The sequence below is a fragment of the Solanum stenotomum genome, chromosome 12 (assembly GCF_019186545.1).
Source record: "Solanum stenotomum isolate F172 chromosome 12, ASM1918654v1, whole genome shotgun sequence".
In the NCBI taxonomy this organism is placed as follows: Eukaryota; Viridiplantae; Streptophyta; class Magnoliopsida; order Solanales; family Solanaceae; genus Solanum; species Solanum stenotomum.
Genome location: NC_064293.1, coordinates 41,270,283 through 41,288,443, shown reverse-complemented (window position 1 = coordinate 41,288,443; position 18,161 = coordinate 41,270,283). Strand labels below are relative to the sequence as shown.

The following is an 18,161-nucleotide window of genomic DNA, read 5'->3' as shown; positions in this document are numbered from 1 at the left end:
CACGCACATCTTTCATTGAAATGCTACCCACTAAGCTCCAAATTGTAGCAGTACTATGATTAGGTAGCGCAAATCAATTTCATAATGTTTTAATGATTATTTGGAATTTCAGGTACTTTACTTTCATACAAGGCACTAACTAGTTGGTGGGAATTAATTACAACACTCTCACCATTACTTTTGTTTTTAGAAAAGATATAGTGGGCTTTTGCAATAAAAAGGCGAGAATTACTTTAATTAAATGATGTGATGTAGTGAATGAGGTAAAATATAAAATAATTAAAGGTCTCGGATTTGACTCTTGTGTGAAAAAATCTTTAGTAGAAAATGTTATTCCATTTCTACTTGACTCAAAGTCAAATTAATTAGATTTTAATATGATACATCAGATGATTACTATTTTTTAAAAAAAAGAGGGCCTAGAATTGTATCTCTCTCACAAAAATCAAGATTTTTGTTTAAAGTGAGAGCGAGCCTTAATTTGAAAATTAAAAGAGGCAAAAGTGACATGAACATGGCCTTAGCAAGATTGAAAACAAAGTATTTTGACTATTTTCTTTTATTTACATAAAAAGCTATTGGATTTCTATTACTCCTATGTCCTAAGTATGTCGCTGCAGTTATCCCAATACTTAGCTACATAAAGAATATTTTTAATTGTCTTCATATTAGAATTGAAAATGAGAATTATTGTGTTCATAATTGATAAATATTTTCTCATTTATCATAATGGAGATAAGACAATATATAAATAGATAGAAAAGATTGTCAGTAAACTTATATTTGATTATATATCCAAAATTTGATATTATAGTAATGATATCAAAATTTCACTGGGTATGTTGTTGTTGTTGTTGATATCAAAATTATCTCTACATATAATCAAAAGATGCTAAAATCCACTTTTAATTTGAATATAAAGCTAAGTTTAATGGTCAAGACATTTAAAAAATAATTCAATTTGAATAAGCGAAAATAATAGCCACAAAAAGAAACATAATTGAATGAACACTTCAACGGCATTATTTCCCGGCTAAAACAAAGGGTTACTTATAATACTAACTCCGAAAAAGAAAAAAAAAAACAGAGATGAACACCCATTTATTTTCATCCTTTCTCTCTCTACCTCAAACTTTCTCTTTCTAGATCTGGGATCCCCAAATTTCTACTGATTTTCTCTTTACCATTTCTCCTATTCTCATTTTCATTCACCTTACTCCCTTTCCCCTCTTCTACAATTCTCTCTGAATTTTCCCTTTCGTAGAATTAGGGTTTGGGTTTCACCAAGAGAACAAAGATAACACCATTGGCATGTCTCGGTTTTCTTCTCTGCTGGGTTTTCATGCCATTCTGAAGAAACGACTCTGAAAGTAATTGGAGAGGTTAGAAGAAAAGGAAACAAGAAGCTCCAAGATACCACATTTTAATCATTTTTTTTAAAAAAATTTCTGGGATCAGGTCTTCTCAAGAAGATCTGAAAAGAGGAGGGTTGTTGTTGGTTTTCTGAATAGCCCGGAAAAATGAGTGCTTCAAGGTTTATCAAATGTGTTACCGTCGGCGATGGTGCCGTTGGAAAGACGTGTCTCTTGATTTCTTACACCAGCAATACCTTCCCCACGGTTTGTATTTTTTCTTTCCCCAGTTTCTTCCCTTCTGCATCTTTTTTCGTTAATGTGGTTCTTGATTTAATACTTGATTGATCGAAAACAACATATATATTTTTACGGTGTTCATTGTAAAAGAAATTGGTGCCTCTTGTTTCTTTTTTCAACTATTGAGTAATGGAATTGAAACGAGCCCAAGTGGAGCATTGGGACTTAATTGTTGTTTGTTTATTTGCAAGCTTGTGGGGTTTCGTTCTTTTGTTATTCAAGTTCTTTATGGGGTATAAAGAAGGTATCTTGGAGAAATTTATAGGTTCACAAATTTGTTTGCTTCAGACCACTTTTTAACCTATGCATAATTTATGTCTTATTATAAATTTATTAGGTGATAAAAATTGCATCTGCTTTGTTCTCTTGGAGAAAGTTTCTTAGTTCTCTAAATTTGTTTGCTTTGCGCCACCTATGTAATTATATGCTGAGTTTATTCCATTATTGCAAACTTATTACATGCCCTTTTCAATCTAGCTGTGATAATTAGTGCTAAATGTGAGAAAACCAAGGATTATAATCCTCTCTTACGTTAAATTGATGTGTTTTAGATCATTTAAATTAATTTTTCCTCTTTGCTGCCTTTACATCATTGTGGATTTGGAGAAAGTTGTGGTGTTATCTTTTCGAGGATTTCATATGTTTTGTTTACTGTGAGAAGGTTTTTGGTCATGTTCTTTAAGACTTGACATCAATTGTTTTCCTCTTGTTAATTGAAATGTTTTACAGGATTATGTGCCCACCGTGTTCGACAATTTCAGTGCAAATGTGGTCGTCAATGGGAGTACTGTCAACCTAGGGTTGTGGGATACTGCTGGTAACTATTTCAGACACCATTTTCATTTGCTGCTGAGCTTCTGATTTGATACAATTATCTAATGTTAAAAGTTCTGTGTCCACCTTTTATTTAGCCTGATGAGTTTTATATGGATTGCAGGACAGGAGGATTACAATAGGTTAAGACCTCTGAGTTACCGTGGAGCTGATGTTTTCATTTTGGCATTCTCTCTCATTAGTAAAGCCAGCTATGAAAATGTTGCCAAGAAGGTGAGCTTCTCATTCTGTTTCGATTGCATTGATGAGTTTTCTATTTCCTATATTAAGCTTGTTTTGTTTATATATTTCCAGTGGATTCCTGAATTGAAGCATTATGCCCCCGGTGTTCCAATAGTGCTTGTTGGAACAAAACTTGGTGAGAATTCCGTTAAGTATGATCTGATCTTATTTTGTTTCATATATGTGCATATATATGATGATGATCAAGTTGGTCTCTTCAAGCTTTTCTATTGGTTCTTTCTGAGTGGTAAAAAGAACTAAGTCTGAGGGAAAAGACCATGGAAATATAAGGATGTTTCAGCACATATGACCTAACTTGCTTGGTTAAGTGAACTTTGAAACCTATAGTTCTGAGTGAGCCTAAATTGAGTGGAATAGATCTAAATGGTTCATATAGCCCGATCCCAACAAATTTGGGGATTAAGGTGTAGTTGATTGATTGATCTAAGTGTTCTTAGTAATTGATAGAAAATTTACTTTAACTGTTGAAGAGAAAACAAAGAGAATGGTGGGATTTCTATCTCGTGGTGCTGGTGAATGGTTTGTGTAGATGTGGGTAATCTTGTTGCTTTTGCTCAATGTACTCGTTTATGATTGGGTTGAAAGAATTAACTCTTCCTATAGGTATCAATGCAATGCTTAACTAATATATAAGAATTAATCCCTCTTTTAAAAGATAAAAGTTAAATCAAGGAGGAGCCTGGCAGTTGAATTTGAATCTGAATGCAACCACCACCTTGTGTGGAGTAGTGCAATCTCTGCCCACTATACTGGGCAAGCTTGAACTGGTATGATATGCCTTGTGTTGTGTCTAACCTGTGTTTCAGTTTTTTGTTATTTTGTTTCTCTTTTTTCTGCTGACGATTTTCAAGCATCATCTCAAAGCCTAATTATCCTACTTTCTACCTGTTTTGGATGCAGATCTTCGGGACGATAAGCAATTCTTCATAGACCATCCTGGTGCTGTGCCAATTACCACTGCTCAGGTAAGGATCACCTACTCTTCCTCATTTTGATGCTTTGCTGGATTTTATTATACCTTGCATCTTTTTTTTCTATTATTTTGACTCAGCACTGTTTCAACTTTTAGGGTGAGGAGCTGAGGAAAACAATTGGTGCACCTGCTTACATTGAATGTAGTTCAAAAACACAGCAGGTATGTTTTCTGTGGAGCATCTTGTTTTTTGCACTGAAGTAACTTTTTAGATACATCTTGTTAAGTGTGTGGTTGAAATGTCCTTGCTTCAGAACGTGAAAGCAGTCTTTGATGCCTCTATCAAGGTCGTGCTCCAGCCACCCAAGCAGAAGAAAAAGAAGGGGAAGTCCCAAAAGGCATGTTCTATTTTGTGATCAACAGTAGGTCCAATGTTATTACTGGTCACACTTCTCCTTGTAATCTTTCTCTCGTATTCCTTTGTCATTCGTCTCAGAGGAAGTAGGAGGAGGTCCATGTTGTATGTCTCAGTTAAAATTACTAGTGATCTCTTGAATTGTCAGGTGGCTTGGTTTTCTGTAATGCTGTGATCTCTAATTGTTTAGTCACAGCACCTTGTCGTAGGCCACTGTATTGTGCCCTCCCTGTTCTGATTTTCTTTATGTATTATTGACCTAAAGATCCAGTTAGAAAAAAAAGGAAATTTTCCCGGCAATGTTGACAACATATTTCTCTGAACATATTAAACGTTTCTTTTTAGATATTGCATTCCAATATATTACTACCTTCTTTCTAGTATCATTCTGCTCTTGCTTCTACGTAAATCTTTCAGTTGCTTCCTTGAGTTTTTATCGTAAATGGTACGAGAAAGGGAAAAAAGATCGTTTGAATGTTTATTTTCTTGGCCTGATCATGAAGCTACCCTTCTGCCTTTCATGTGATTTTCTTTTTTTTCTATGTTAGAAGGGAAAAGGAATATAAGTTACTGAAGTTGAAAAAATCTAAAAAGATATGATATGCCAGGATTAATTCGAGGTGATCCACTACTAGGTGTTCTTTCTATAATATGGTCATGGACAACAAATACATTGCATAATACTAGTTGACCATAATCCTATGATATTCTCATTTCATAATATAAATGAAATAGGAATGTTGACTCTACAAACATGGCAACTTGGCCAGATACCAAATTATACAGTATGATTAGATTCTTAGCTGGTGAGTACAATTCTTATTTTAATCGAGAATAAAATGTGTCGATCCTGTGACTGTAATAGTAAATATTTTATAATGGATTACGAGATTCTGCTAATATATGATAAGAGTACAACTTCTCTATGCATTGGCAGCGTAAAAACTGCTATACAAATAAAAAACTCGTAAAGTAATTACAAGTAATTTTCTACGGTAAGCATTAATCTGCTATCACATGTTAAATTGTCTGTATATATAGTGCAAATCATATATCTGGTAACAGCAAATAACAGTGGAATATATGGTGCTGTAATCCTGTAACTTGTAATAGTGCCAAATGATAAAGCTAAAGTTGATTGATTTAGGCACTTGTATGGGTTTTTTTTTTTTTTTTCAAAATTAGGCAAATGGTACAGAAAGGTGGGGAGGAAAGGTGTATATTCACTCAAAAAAAAAAATGGAGTGAAATTCTGTAGCCTCACAATATTTGAATAATGTATACGGTCCATTAAATAAATTTATGCCTCCCCCACCCATTCCCTTTCTAAAAAGAATATCAAATTAAAATCTCTTATCTAGAGTATATTTTATGTAACGATTTTAAGCATCCAACCAACAATAAGCGGACAAATCTTATAAATATATCCATCAATAACTCAGACGGACTCATTCCTGTGTAGTTTGCGGGCTATTACCTAGGGGGAGTTTATCTAGTGCTCACCCGAAGGGCAGAGACTGTTGCAGAGGTTGTAATGACTGTAGGTTATTTGGATTCCAAAAAAAAAAGGACGTACTTAATTAGGTTTGATTTTTTCACTTACAATTTTCTTGATTTGAGAATCATATAAAAGTCTAGGTAAAAACTAGCGCGCCCAGAATATTTCTTTGAGAAATGGATGAATCAAATAGGAATATATATACTAATGATGCTGAATGAGGAAAGTGGAAACTACTAAGGAAAACATTATTCTTTTCAATTTGGAAACCCTAAAAAAGTTATGCTGAAGAATAATATTTTTGTGTTTTTTCACTAGGCTAAAAATCTTCTATCCTTCTTTTTTAAAGTTGTAGAGTACATTGTTTTTTGCTACAGAATCTAATACCACAATGTCAATATGTGTGACCACTTAACAAAGTTCTTTTTCTTCTCTTAGCTTCTTTATATATATCCTTCCATTTCACCACTTATGAGGATATCTACAACTCATAAAACCAACATCTTCATCAAGTTGATCTTTTCTCTCAACTTTTAAAATCTTATCATTATCATTCTTCTTTAACTATTAATGGCATCCAGGAGGATTCTTAAGGAGCTAAAAGACTTGCAAAGAGACCCTCCCACTTCATGCAGTGCAGGTACGCATAATATTACCAGTAGTAATTTTTTTATGATCGACAAAATTCATCTGGAGTTTATCTTTGGGCAAATTCATTAAACTCGGGATGATGAACCTGCCCCTCTACCCTTCTCCACTTATATACAAGACTTAGTTTGCTTAGCATAGGGTTTGAATTTGTGAATTAAAGATGCAAGTCCCTCAACCTTTACCAATTAAGCCAACTAGTAATTTGAAGAATTCTTCCAAATTTAAAGCTAGTTTCAAGTAGAAGATAGTTTGACGATTTGTTATAATATTTTTCAGGTCCAGTAGCTCAGGATATGTTTCATTGGCAAGCAACTATTATTGGTCCAAATGACAGCCCTTATGCTGGTGGTGTTTTCCAAGTCACCATCCATTTTCCTCCTGATTACCCTTTCAAACCTCCAAAGGTATGTTTTCAATTGACCTCCCCAACCCCCCACCCCACCTTTCCTCAAAAAGGGAAAAAACAAAGGACTGATGATATTAAGTTTTCATATATATTGACAGGTGGCTTTCAGGACCAGAGTTTTCCATCCAAATATAAACAATAATGGAAATATTTGTTTGGACATTCTTAAGGATCAATGGAGTCCTGCACTCACCATATCCAAGGTGCTACTGCTTTCTAGCTCTTTCTTTTCCTCAATGATTTACTATTTCATGAATCAAAAGGGTGAAATGTTCACTTTCTTTACAATAAAAAGTTGGAATACACATTAATTAGTTAGTGTTTTTTTAGGCTGACATAAAAATATGATCCAAGTTGCATAAAGGATAACTATAAGTAATTGTTGATAAATAAACGGAACTAGTTACCTGAAAATAAGACAAGTAACTTGCAAAAAACAGGTTAATTAAATTATTTAAACTGTCGGTATATATTAGTTAAATCCACTCCATAACAGTTAGCGACTATAGTACTTGTGAGCATAACATATATAGTATAAACTTCTAAATTTGCTGTTGGTTTTGTGGATGCAGGTTTTGCTGTCCATATGCTCACTGCTAACAGATCCAAATCCAGATGATCCACTGGTTCCAGAAATTGCTCATATGTGCAAGACTGATAAAACCAAGTATGAATCAATGGCTCGTAGTTGGACTCAAAAGTATGCCATGAACTGAGTCTCAAGAATTTGTGACAACCACTGATTTATTGCTCACAAGTCACAAGCAATATATATATAATATGTTCAGGACTGTTGCTCTATGAAAATGAGAATTCAGTGACAGTTGGATGTATTTATATCTCGGGATTTGTTTTAAATAAAAAGGGTGATTTTATTTTTTCTGTTATTCAAATTCAACTAGAGAATTGTACTCAAGTTAATGATGCATGTAATCCTTTCCTTCAAGTCATATGTACATGATTGAGTTTGGAAGTAAGATTCTCTCACAAGAACTCCTTATTAAATTAAAGTTTAAACGTTGTTAAACTACACTCTTTCTTCTTTAAATTATGCCTTCTTGATTACTGAATGATCTTCAGGTCTTACAGAGAGAAATGTGTATTATGCTTTTTTGGACGAACATGTTTATATAGAAAACATGTAAACAAAACTGATTGATTCAAATGAAGACTACCTTATTTCCTTATGATATCATATTTTCCACCAACAGATTGCTCCAATTACCATTAGAGTAATATCTGTTTACAAGTTATTGGTAATCTGCGAAAATGTTTAAGCAAAAGGTCAAATGGGAAAGAGCATGTAATACAAAACTGCAGGACAAAGTATTCCGGTACTCGTCATAATCACATTTTTGAACTATATATTAATGAACTACCTCCCCACTCCTCGTCTCCTCCACCTCAAAAGAAAACCTACCCTCCACCAAAAAAAAAAAAAAGTACCAGTGGCAGTGGCAGGCACTCGAAGTCATAGCTGGAGAGAAAATTGTTACAACAATCACAATCTTTATTAGGATATACCGCGTAGGGGTGGTCAGGATATATGCATCTTTACAGCTGCTTCTGCTAGTCCGTTGTCAAATGCATTTTTCTCTAGAGCAAGTTGAAAAGGAATTAATTTTGTACTTTGTAAGAAAAATGTTCTGCTTCTGTGACACCAAGAACACAATTCCTTTGAGAAATGCTCTATTTGATTATGAGTTGATGGACTCGAATTTCTCCCCAACTGCACCACCTTTATCCTTCTGGAACTGGATGTATCGCAAGGTGCTTGCAAAGAAGGCATCTGCTGCAGGATCTGCTGTTGTATTTTCACTTTGCATTTCAGTTGTGATTAGCTCAATAAGGCTCTGGACAGAGGCAACATTAATCTGTGAGACCCCTTTCTCAAAGAAATATAGATACCTGTTATACAAACGATTCTATTGTGAATGACTTCCAAAAGAACAGTAGTAGTTGAGAAGGTTAAAAGAACAGGAATGAAGAGTTGGCTTTACTTGTTTAGAATTTCTATAAAGAGCAAGACAGATCCACTGCTGCCTCGGGTTGCATTGGACATTTGTTGAGCAGCATTTGCAATTCTTAAGGCCCGCTTTAAGCAAAGCAAAACCCTGGATCAAAAAGTAACACATAAGAAGATGGCTACAGAAAAGTATGAAATCAAAAGGAACTCCAAAGAGCCTTAGCAGATTTGAATGTATATTTTATCCCCTAAATACGCAAGGCACAGCTATGAACCTTTCTCCATCCTTGATACTGTCCTGATCGTCAACCCAGAAAAGATGTGAACAAGCATACACAGCTCTACATTGATCAGGTTTCTTCAAGAGCTTTGCAGAGTACTGGAGGGTAAAAAGGGCAAGAGTGGTTAGAATTAAACTCAGCAAAAGGAAATAGGAGATGCTAAGATAATTACCCCTGTAGCCTTGTGCGTTAACGTGTCCCTGTTCTCAACACCAAAGATGTGCATTCTCTGAAGAGTTCCTATTATCAATTGTATTGCAGTCACCTGTGCTTTGGAGTCCTGCCAAACAATTGAATTAACATTAGAAAAATCAACTAAAGCTTTCAGGCAAACATGTAGCAGGCCAGGAATTCCAGAATATAAAATCGAGACACAATAAAATAAACACTACCGAAATTTCTTCTTCATATAGTATATAAGCTTGAGTGAAAAATTCATAGGCAACAGGCTCTATGTCAGAGTCATTGGCAGCCTGAGCAACAAAGACAACTGCTTGTCAGTAAAAAAAAACACACAAATTATCTTCCACAGTTTGAAGGAAAATCCAGTACCTCAGCACACTCCAGGTACAACTTCAGTGCTAGTTCAGGTACAGGAACAATTGAGAGCGCCTCAATAATCTAAACCAAAGGTAGCTTATAAGTAGCAGAAATACCTCAGAACATTCATGAGTATTGTAGAATTGTACGAATTACTGCAAATGAAGGAAGGGAAGCTAAATAAAGGAAGGAATAGAAGAATAAGAAAAGCTGAAACTTTTTCTCTTCTTCTTCTGCAGATAATAGAGGTGTGTCTTAACAGGTTCAACTGCCATGAGTTACCAGTCTTGACAACACAACTCACATAACAAGATTTACACTGATAGCATAGCATCCTCGTTATGTTAGCATACCTGATTCAGAATCTGAAAGAATTTCTTAGGCATAGCAGATGACTCTTCCTCAGGAACATTTTCATCATGACTATGTAGTCGCCTAACAAACTAGAAACAAAAGAAAATACATCAGCAGTGCAACAAAAGTAGGTCAATTTTATTTGCGAATAAACTCAATCCTCTCTTTCTTCTCTTTAATGGGGACCAACGGGGGATAATATATAATATTTATTGTTCTTAGAGTGAGTAGTTCCATAGGTGAAGGATCATCCCGACATGCTATATATGAACAAGTCTCCTTCATTAGCTTTGCACAAAGAAAAATAAAGGAATTTGAGCACCAGCCTCCTCTTCTAGCCCTTAAGTTGCAGATTCAAACCTTTAGTGAGTTGAAAATAAGGGGAGGGACGGTAAAAGGAAGTCTCTTTGGCCCTCCTGTCAAAATGTGCTTCTTCACAGCACAAATAATCTGCAATTCAATGAAATAGCAAACTATATGAACTTGAAGCAAGAAAACAACACCTTTTTTATACAACTACGAAAACAAACACTGTAGCCACATAGAAGCAAACAATACAACATTATCACCAGATGCATGCTTTGCTTGAGCAAAAACAATCATATAAAAGAAAATGGGGATAACCCCAGAGCCAGGAGGCAGGAGCTGTTCATTTTGGTTACAAGCTCGGTTTGTGATACAAGGCTGAGAAGTTGCAGAGTCCACAAAATATGGACCTTGCATACTATGTCTTGAAGATAGCCCACACACAAAGCACATGTTACAGCAATTGATTCACACTTCTTATATTGTTTTTTTTTTTTTTTTGAAACTGCAATTGTTGTATTCCTCAGCATTAAGGATATGCTGGAGATTGACACTTCTAATATTTTTACCTTCCATTTTAATCAAATGGAAATGCCAATGTTTTCATTTTATTATTTCTTTCTAATTTCTGTAAAATTATCCCCCAATTGAAAAGATAAGACTAGCAAATCATGATCATCTTGAAGTTCTTCTCTAGTGTTGGCAGTGACTTTTCATCATTTTCTTATTTTGTTTTTCCTCCTTCACAATAAAGTGAATACTTAACACTACAGTAGATCATTATACATACATCAAAATCAGGGCATCCAATTCATCACATACAAGTTGCAACTAATGTTAAAACTCAAGAGCTCATTCATATTCATCTCTCTGATAAACTTAGAGGGTAATAGGGAATATTACTGTCTTCTCTTGCAAGAGCTAGTAATTAATCCATAAAAGGAGTATACAAGTAATTCAAAAGAAAGTAAATCATAATTACCTTCAGCATCTCTTCAGGATCGTCATTGTGAAGCATTTGAATAAGCTGCGCAACAGAGTTCTGCTCTTCCTGGAAATCATCTTCATCAAGCTGAAAATTGGAGGATAAAGAATTTAAGGCACAGCACAAACTAATTTTAAATATGTGATGAAAGGAAAATATAAGAAAGAACTAAGGAACTTTTAAGCAAGCACAGAGTTTCCAGTCCACCTCATCATCAACACCCTCATCCAAATCTCGAATCAGTGCTTTCATTAACTCAAAAAGTGCCTCAACCTGACAAGACCAGTAATTCGTAATAACAAATGGGAAATAGTTGTAAGCAATAAATTGAAGTACACAAAATTAAGTAGAATCAAACCTTTTCAGCAGTTGAAATGCAAGTCTTATTTTTCAAAATATTTTGAACTAAAACATTAGCCATCTCTTTACTAGTTGAATCATCAAGATTCTCCATAAGACGAGGATAATTTGACAGCTTTAGCGCAGTATCTATATCCTTATACTTCTCCAGAGGAGCACTTAGTAGGGCCACAATCTGTTTTGTTTCTTTGTTGTCTTTGAGCTTTCCTTTTCCAGAAAGTTTCTGTACACATGCACCCTGCAAGTGAATAAGAGTGTGATCATTACAGGTTCCACATGAACCAGGCAGGCCAGAAAATCGTCTAAATAGACATAGCTTTCAAAGGATGAAAAGTTTCAACATCAACATATCTTGTTTTAGTGTACCGTTTTATAAATTTCACATGTTCATTTTGGATCCAAAAAAAGCATCAGACTAATAAATGTGATACACTTATTTAGAAAACACAAAACGTAAAACCATAGAGCCTATGGCAACTAGTTATTGAGAGAGAGAGAAACCTACCAGAATCTGATCTACATAATCAAGGCGATCAGGGTGGACATGAAGAGAAAATGTCAAAAGGGATGAATACAATGTCACCACTCCGGCAATAGGCATGTCTTCTTGAGCCTCTATCACCTGCACCAACAGAGAGACAGGCATAATGGAGCGCATCATCATAATCAAAGAAATACATAGCTAAAATTCATTACGATCAGGGGAAAAAACCTTGGTGCAAGGACTTCAAAGTCGTGTTGTTCAGTTTGTTTTCTCTTTTAAACAATTCTGTAATTTAATATGATTTTAAGAATCGGTTTACCGTGCACTCGAAACTCCTTTACGTTAAGTTTTTGTTTTATGAGGAGAACCAGATAATTCCTTCAGAAAACAACAGTATTGTTCTTTATTCAAGCAAGATGAAACAATCAAGAATGTCTTGGAACACTTTCTGGTCAAATATCTCAAATGGAGAACAGATCAGAAATCATCTGGTCAGGACAAAAGTACAATCAATCTATACCGTGACAAACAATAATCTTTCTGAATGAAACTTTCTGCTATGAAGCTATGAAAATACTTATTTCATAGATTTATCTGAATCTCCTACAAGGGAGAATGCAATGGTTGCTGGACGGTAAGTATCTCTTATTGAAATTCTAAAACTTCAGCAATATCCACTAATCTCTATAAGGTGGAGGTAGAAAATCCACGATACAAAAAAGGTTTCTTCTCAAAGCATTCCAGAACCCATATAGCAGTTTTAATATATTTAAGAATATTAATCTCAATTACCTTGCCTATGGCACTATTAAGGTTTGCGAAAGCTTCAACCTGGAAGAACTCAGGTAAAACCTGCAGGAAGAAATTATTCAGAAACCAGAAGGCATAAATCTCTTATTCCGGAGAAGTTTGAATTTGTAACTAACTTCTGCACTTAAAGCAGCATAGTTCGAAAGCCTTTCCATCAGACGAGCAAGCACTGTCTTGATATCAACAGATGGCTGAAAACAAAAAGACATAAGTTTTTAATAAAGACATAGGAAATGATCTGATAACACAATTGACATAGCAAATATAAGTTCTGACAATAAAGAACCATTGATTGTCCACTATTTAGAACTGTCACGGATATAGTTTACAAGTAGCAAGAGTTCGCTTTAATATGTGTACATAAGTGATGCAGATCTGGTCTTAGATCTTTTTTTTTAATAGATAACAGAATATCAAACTTTTGCATACCTAATCTCGTAAGTAGACAGCCTATCTTCTAGCATTAGAAACGAAGTGCATTATTTCATGCCTCCGTAACCAATATTTTGGTTTGATAGTATCTTAAACATTCTTGCAGACGGTAAACCATTGTCACACCCCTGGGATCCCACCAGGAATGACATTTTTGCTTCTACTGTTTGATATTGCAGTTGAGGAAAATCCCATTTTATGATTGAACAAGCTGGCATACCTGAAACTGGGGGCAAGCACCAAGTAATGTTTCAAGAGTTTGTAAGTGGTACTCATCAGGGAAGACTTGAATGATGCAATCCATCAAATATCCCTGTGCAATCTCATCTTTACAATTGACAACCTGAAGATAACATGAGGTACACCACAAATTAGAATATCGATTATTTTTTCTTGGCTCAAGTACAATAAACTGAACAGGCCAGTCGGCCACCAGAGGCAAATACCTGCTCTAAAACTCTTGGAAGCACCATATCTTTGTACAAATCAAGGTCAATGCCCTCAATTTGACCTAGAACATGCAGGTTCTTCCCCACCTACCAAATATAAGAGCAAAACGAAATCCTCACATAAGTGCGCACATCCGTTGCTAATTTCAGTTGCTAGTAATCATGCCTAAATAACAGCTCATTACAAGATCACGAAGCTCGCTCCTTTCTTTTTCACGTTTTTCCTTTTCCCGTGCATGTCCCTGCAGACCAGAAAGCCCGATGCAACCCTCAACTCATGATCAGCAAAGAGTATGTATCAATCAGAAGCATTAAAACACCTGCATGACCACAAAGTATCCCCTCATAATTTTCTTTTACCTTCATGACATGCAGGCGTTGTGGCGTTATTCATGTCAAAGTATGAGAGCAATTACAGCATTCACAGACATTTGAACCAACCTGATGTTGCATTCGCACCCAAAGTTTGTTCATTTCTGTGAAATTTTGGAGCACGAATTCTACTGCATCCATGACAGTGTCAGCATCCCTGTGGGCACAGCATGTCAGGAGTATCCAACTAAACATTCATTTTGTGAGTTTTCTTACAGAGCGCCTAATTTTGCAACTTGACCATTGCTAGGTGACCCATCTAATAATTAAAGCTGATGATAAAGCAGCTTGGTGATGCCCTTACCCTTCATACTCAGATCCTATATCAGGCAATTTATCCCTACTGACTTGTGAAAGGTAACTCCTTAGGAAGAGCCCACGTAATGGATGTTGTATGCTACGGCACATTTCCACCAGATCTTTGAGAATATCCTTGGCAGGAGCCTCCTTTGATTTAATATACACTGAACCCACTGTACAAAGGAGATACCTAAGGAAGAAAAAGCAGGTATGAAAACCTGAATATGCAGACATGCAAATGATATAAGAACAGAATTAGCATAAGATTAAAAAAGGCAACCAGTGCCTTGTATACTTTTTTCTTGATAACTGTGGTGTTCGGGCAGCTTGCTCCCATCTTGACTAATTCCATGGGATACTTGCTACCTCCCACCAACGATAGGTACCGGAGTTTGTCCACCGAGGCTAGAAATAAATCACCTAGTGTTTTTGTCTTTGCTGGGATTTGAACCTGAGACCTCATGGTTCTCAATCCAATTCATTGACCACTAGGCCACACCCTTGGGTGCTAGTGACTTGTATACTAGTAACACCAATCTGAGTGCATTTCATTTCTCTTAACTCAAGATCACAGGAATAATGAAATCAAGTGTCCTTATAACAGTATTAGCATTTCGTTTTATTCAAGGTACGTAACCGAAAAGTAAAGGAACAAAGGTATCAAGTGTCCTTATAAGCATTCCACCATTTTGTATCATCATCTTGAATGCAATCAGTCCTATTATACTAGAAATAGGTTCCCTACTTTTTGGTATATTACGTGGAACAAGGTTTCACTCCCCCAGGATATCAACAAAATGTTACTTCATCAAGAAAAGAAAATGTATAATGCAAATTTGGGACAGTATCTCAGCGTCCCTGGACAGGAAACTTGAGGTCTTCAGCTATACTCATGACAACCTCCTGTTCCAGTTGCCATCTACAAGTACTGCAAAGCAAGTATAATACCTACAAATCCCTCCCAGTTTGAAAAGCAATCACCAATTCACAAAAGATTTGCTAAGTTTACTTTGTAAAAAGATGCTGTCCTATTGCTAATTACCATATGGCTTGCTTTCCTAAAAATTCACATATCTATAATGGAAGTTTTCCAGTTAGAAATACTCTAAATGCAATGTCAAGCAGATTCTCAGTTCCCGAACTGCTAGGGCAGTGAAACTTGCAGTCAACTTTAGTGCTAAACAAAACATAGAGACTGATGTCAGTGAACAGTTTAAGAGAAAACAACCAAAAGGTCAAAAGCACTTTAGTGTTACGGGTCAAATGGACCAGAATACAATCATGCGATTGGTAGTACTTGACCAACGTCTCTTGCTTCCCAAGTTGTGGTGAAGTAATTACTCGACCAGGTCCTCCTAATGGTGAACACCTTATGAGGTTTAGTCAAATGCGGTTACTTCTTTGCTTAATGTGGAAGTGTTATTTGTGGACTTTGGTTTTCCAGCTAGTCTAATAATACTCTGAGTTGTAAGGACTGAAACATCCATCTGGTAGCCTCTTCCTTGACCCACGTAGGTTGAAACCCATTTTGGTTCTAAATCTATGGTGTTAGCAGATTAAATATTTATATTAAGACTGCAAGTTTAAGCAAATTATTCTTAGTAAAATAAGATTCCATTGATGACCAAACAGCAGTATGGAATATTTAAAATAGGATTAAAAAGAAAAATTATATGTTTGAATCTGTCCTTGTGAAGACTATATAGTGTCTCACAAAGCTTCAGCCTAATTTGCATACTCCACTTCATACCAATTGGAAAACAAAATTAGACAGTTAGATTTTACATTCCAAACTGGATTAGAACTCCCTACAAAACATCTTGAGTTCCTTCCCTTCCATAATTAAGCTTTCAGAAATAGGAGTAACATAGGAACATACAAGTGAATCGCCATAACAACTTACAATCTGGGCAAAATGTTGCCAGCGTGCTGCACGAGCTCATACAACTCAACAATGGAGCAGCCACGATTTGTCTCCTCCCTGAAGAAGATCTCTAATTTCCTCAATTCATCAAATGCGCGCATATCTAACAAATCAAAGAGCACAATTCCAATACTGCAGTCAAAGGATCTTCGAGTTCCCATGTATACAGTAAGAGCAGATCAGATCAGTGAGAATCACTTACATAGCTCATAGTATTTGTGAGGAGAAAGCTTGGAAGTTCGGAGCTCTGAGAGCATCTGAGCTGAGTATTTCAATGCATCTTTCAGATTGTTCGAGTCCTGAAAACTCAAAATTAGGGGTTTTGAACACCAAAAATATCAATTTAGCATGTAAAATTAAATTAGAGGCTTTGAGGATATACAAGAGCGCGATGCATGTAAAATGCGTTCTGCTGAAGGCCGGCGATCCCAGCGGCAAGCCACTTCTCTTCGTCTTCGACTCCATTAGTTATCATAGTTGGATCGTTCCTGGCAAATTTGGGAGATTTGGAGTTTGGTTTTTGCAGCAACTGCTAGTGAGGGCCCTTCTCTGTATTGGAGTGGTCGTGCAATTCCAAGTTTGATTGTAAACTCTGTTAAACGTTAAGACCGATTTCTAATTTTTCCTTCTTCCGGTCAGGGGTCAAATTTACTTTTCTTTAGCTATACGGGTCTGAAAAATATCTCAATTTTGATCGAATTTACTATTGCGATACTAAACTTTCATAAGGACATATTATCTCCTTAGACTAAACGTTAAGACATATTTAATAGTGTATTTTAAATAGTCTAGGGAGGACTAAACGTTAAGACCTATTTAATAGTGTATTTTAAATAGTCTAGGGAGGTAATAAGTCCTCATGAAAGTTTAGAATCGCAATAGCAATTTCGACCAAAGTTGAAATATTTTTCAGACCCTTATCCCTTTCCTTTATATATATTACTTTCCCTCTCACATTAGATGGTTTTCTATTTTACATGAGGTAATTAAGAAATAATTAATAAATTAATTAATTTTACTATTTTACCTTTTTATCATATAAATTAGTTTCTTGAAAAAGAAACTTTACATCTTCAATTTATTTAAACTTCAAAAAGATCATATTAATTGTAGGGGTATAATAATAAGAAAATTTGTAATATACATTTATAATACACTGCTATAATTTAAAAGAATTACAATTTACAGCTATAGTGAAGATTTTGTAATTATTTTCTCTCTCCTCTCTCCATTCGCATATCTTTGCCTCCTCTCTCTCAAATACAAATACAAAATAATAACAATCAATTATACAAAGGAAAAAATTTCAAAATATCAATATTTTAGTATTTAACAGACCTCTTGTCAACATTTTCAATATTTATTAAAAATATCAATATTTTAATTTGTTATTCTTCTGATCTATGTATTTTTTTTAATTTGTTCGATTTAAAAGAATACAATTATTTAATAACAAAAATGAGAAAATCATGGGAGAAAATATTTTTTAAAAAAGAACATATCACTTAAAAATTCTCATAATTACAATTTCAAAAGTAATTGATTGTATTCATTCCAATATGTATGATATGTGTACTTCTATTCATTATGGTTTTCGTGTTTGGGTTTGTATAATGACATTTGTATTTCTTTATTAATTTTGTATTCATTCCAATAGGTATACCAAATGGATTTGTAATTATTAAAGAAGCATATTTGTATCCAAATGCTTATGTAAAAACTTGTGTTCATTAAAAAAGGATACAAAATTGGTTTGTATATTTTTCAAAAACGTATATTTTTTCTTAAAATTCCAAAAAAAAATTGTATTTCTAGTCATCAAAACGTATAAATTTACAATCAAAATTTGTATTTTTTTAAAAAAAAATTGTATTTCATGACCAAAAATGTAATTTTTTTATCTGTTATGTATTTCAAAAATATATTATATTCAATGTCTAATTTATAGAATATCTACTAAATAGGATTCTAAAATATTTTGTATTC

At 34.8% G+C, this 18,161-nt stretch overlaps 3 protein-coding genes across 3 annotated transcripts; 2 read left to right on the top strand and 1 right to left on the bottom strand.

Moving 5' to 3' along the window:
- The first annotated feature begins 1,021 nt into the window (after nucleotides 1-1,021).
- LOC125849503 (rac-like GTP-binding protein RHO1) lies at nucleotides 1,022-4,435 on the top strand. The gene is made up of 7 exons (XM_049529592.1): nucleotides 1,022-1,619; nucleotides 2,382-2,469; nucleotides 2,590-2,699; nucleotides 2,781-2,844; nucleotides 3,630-3,694; nucleotides 3,799-3,864; nucleotides 3,957-4,435. The coding sequence occupies exons 1-7, from the start codon at nucleotides 1,521-1,523 to the stop codon at nucleotides 4,056-4,058; spliced, it is 594 nt and encodes a 197-aa protein (XP_049385549.1). The 5' UTR covers nucleotides 1,022-1,520; the 3' UTR covers nucleotides 4,059-4,435.
- A 1,437-nt stretch (nucleotides 4,436-5,872) lies between these two features.
- Nucleotides 5,873-7,639, top strand: LOC125846661 (ubiquitin-conjugating enzyme E2 10-like). The gene is made up of 4 exons (XM_049526223.1): nucleotides 5,873-6,195; nucleotides 6,483-6,610; nucleotides 6,711-6,815; nucleotides 7,185-7,639. Exons 1-4 carry the CDS (start codon nucleotides 6,126-6,128, stop codon nucleotides 7,326-7,328), a joined length of 447 nt encoding a protein of 148 aa, XP_049382180.1. The 5' UTR covers nucleotides 5,873-6,125; the 3' UTR covers nucleotides 7,329-7,639.
- Nucleotides 7,640-7,900: 261 nt separating this feature from the next.
- On the bottom strand, nucleotides 7,901-16,811 carry LOC125846660 (vacuolar protein sorting-associated protein 35A). The gene is made up of 22 exons (XM_049526222.1): nucleotides 16,558-16,811; nucleotides 16,378-16,474; nucleotides 16,155-16,278; nucleotides 14,256-14,441; nucleotides 14,021-14,108; nucleotides 13,765-13,821; nucleotides 13,577-13,666; nucleotides 13,351-13,473; nucleotides 12,815-12,889; nucleotides 12,681-12,740; nucleotides 11,910-12,026; nucleotides 11,403-11,642; nucleotides 11,252-11,317; nucleotides 11,042-11,131; nucleotides 10,114-10,203; nucleotides 9,753-9,842; nucleotides 9,412-9,480; nucleotides 9,252-9,332; nucleotides 9,032-9,139; nucleotides 8,854-8,957; nucleotides 8,613-8,726; nucleotides 7,901-8,520 (listed from the first exon to the last, which is right to left on the bottom strand). The coding sequence occupies exons 1-22, from the start codon at nucleotides 16,648-16,650 to the stop codon at nucleotides 8,310-8,312; spliced, it is 2,373 nt and encodes a 790-aa protein (XP_049382179.1). The 5' UTR covers nucleotides 16,651-16,811; the 3' UTR covers nucleotides 7,901-8,309.
- Nucleotides 16,812-18,161: the final 1,350 nt, after the last annotated feature.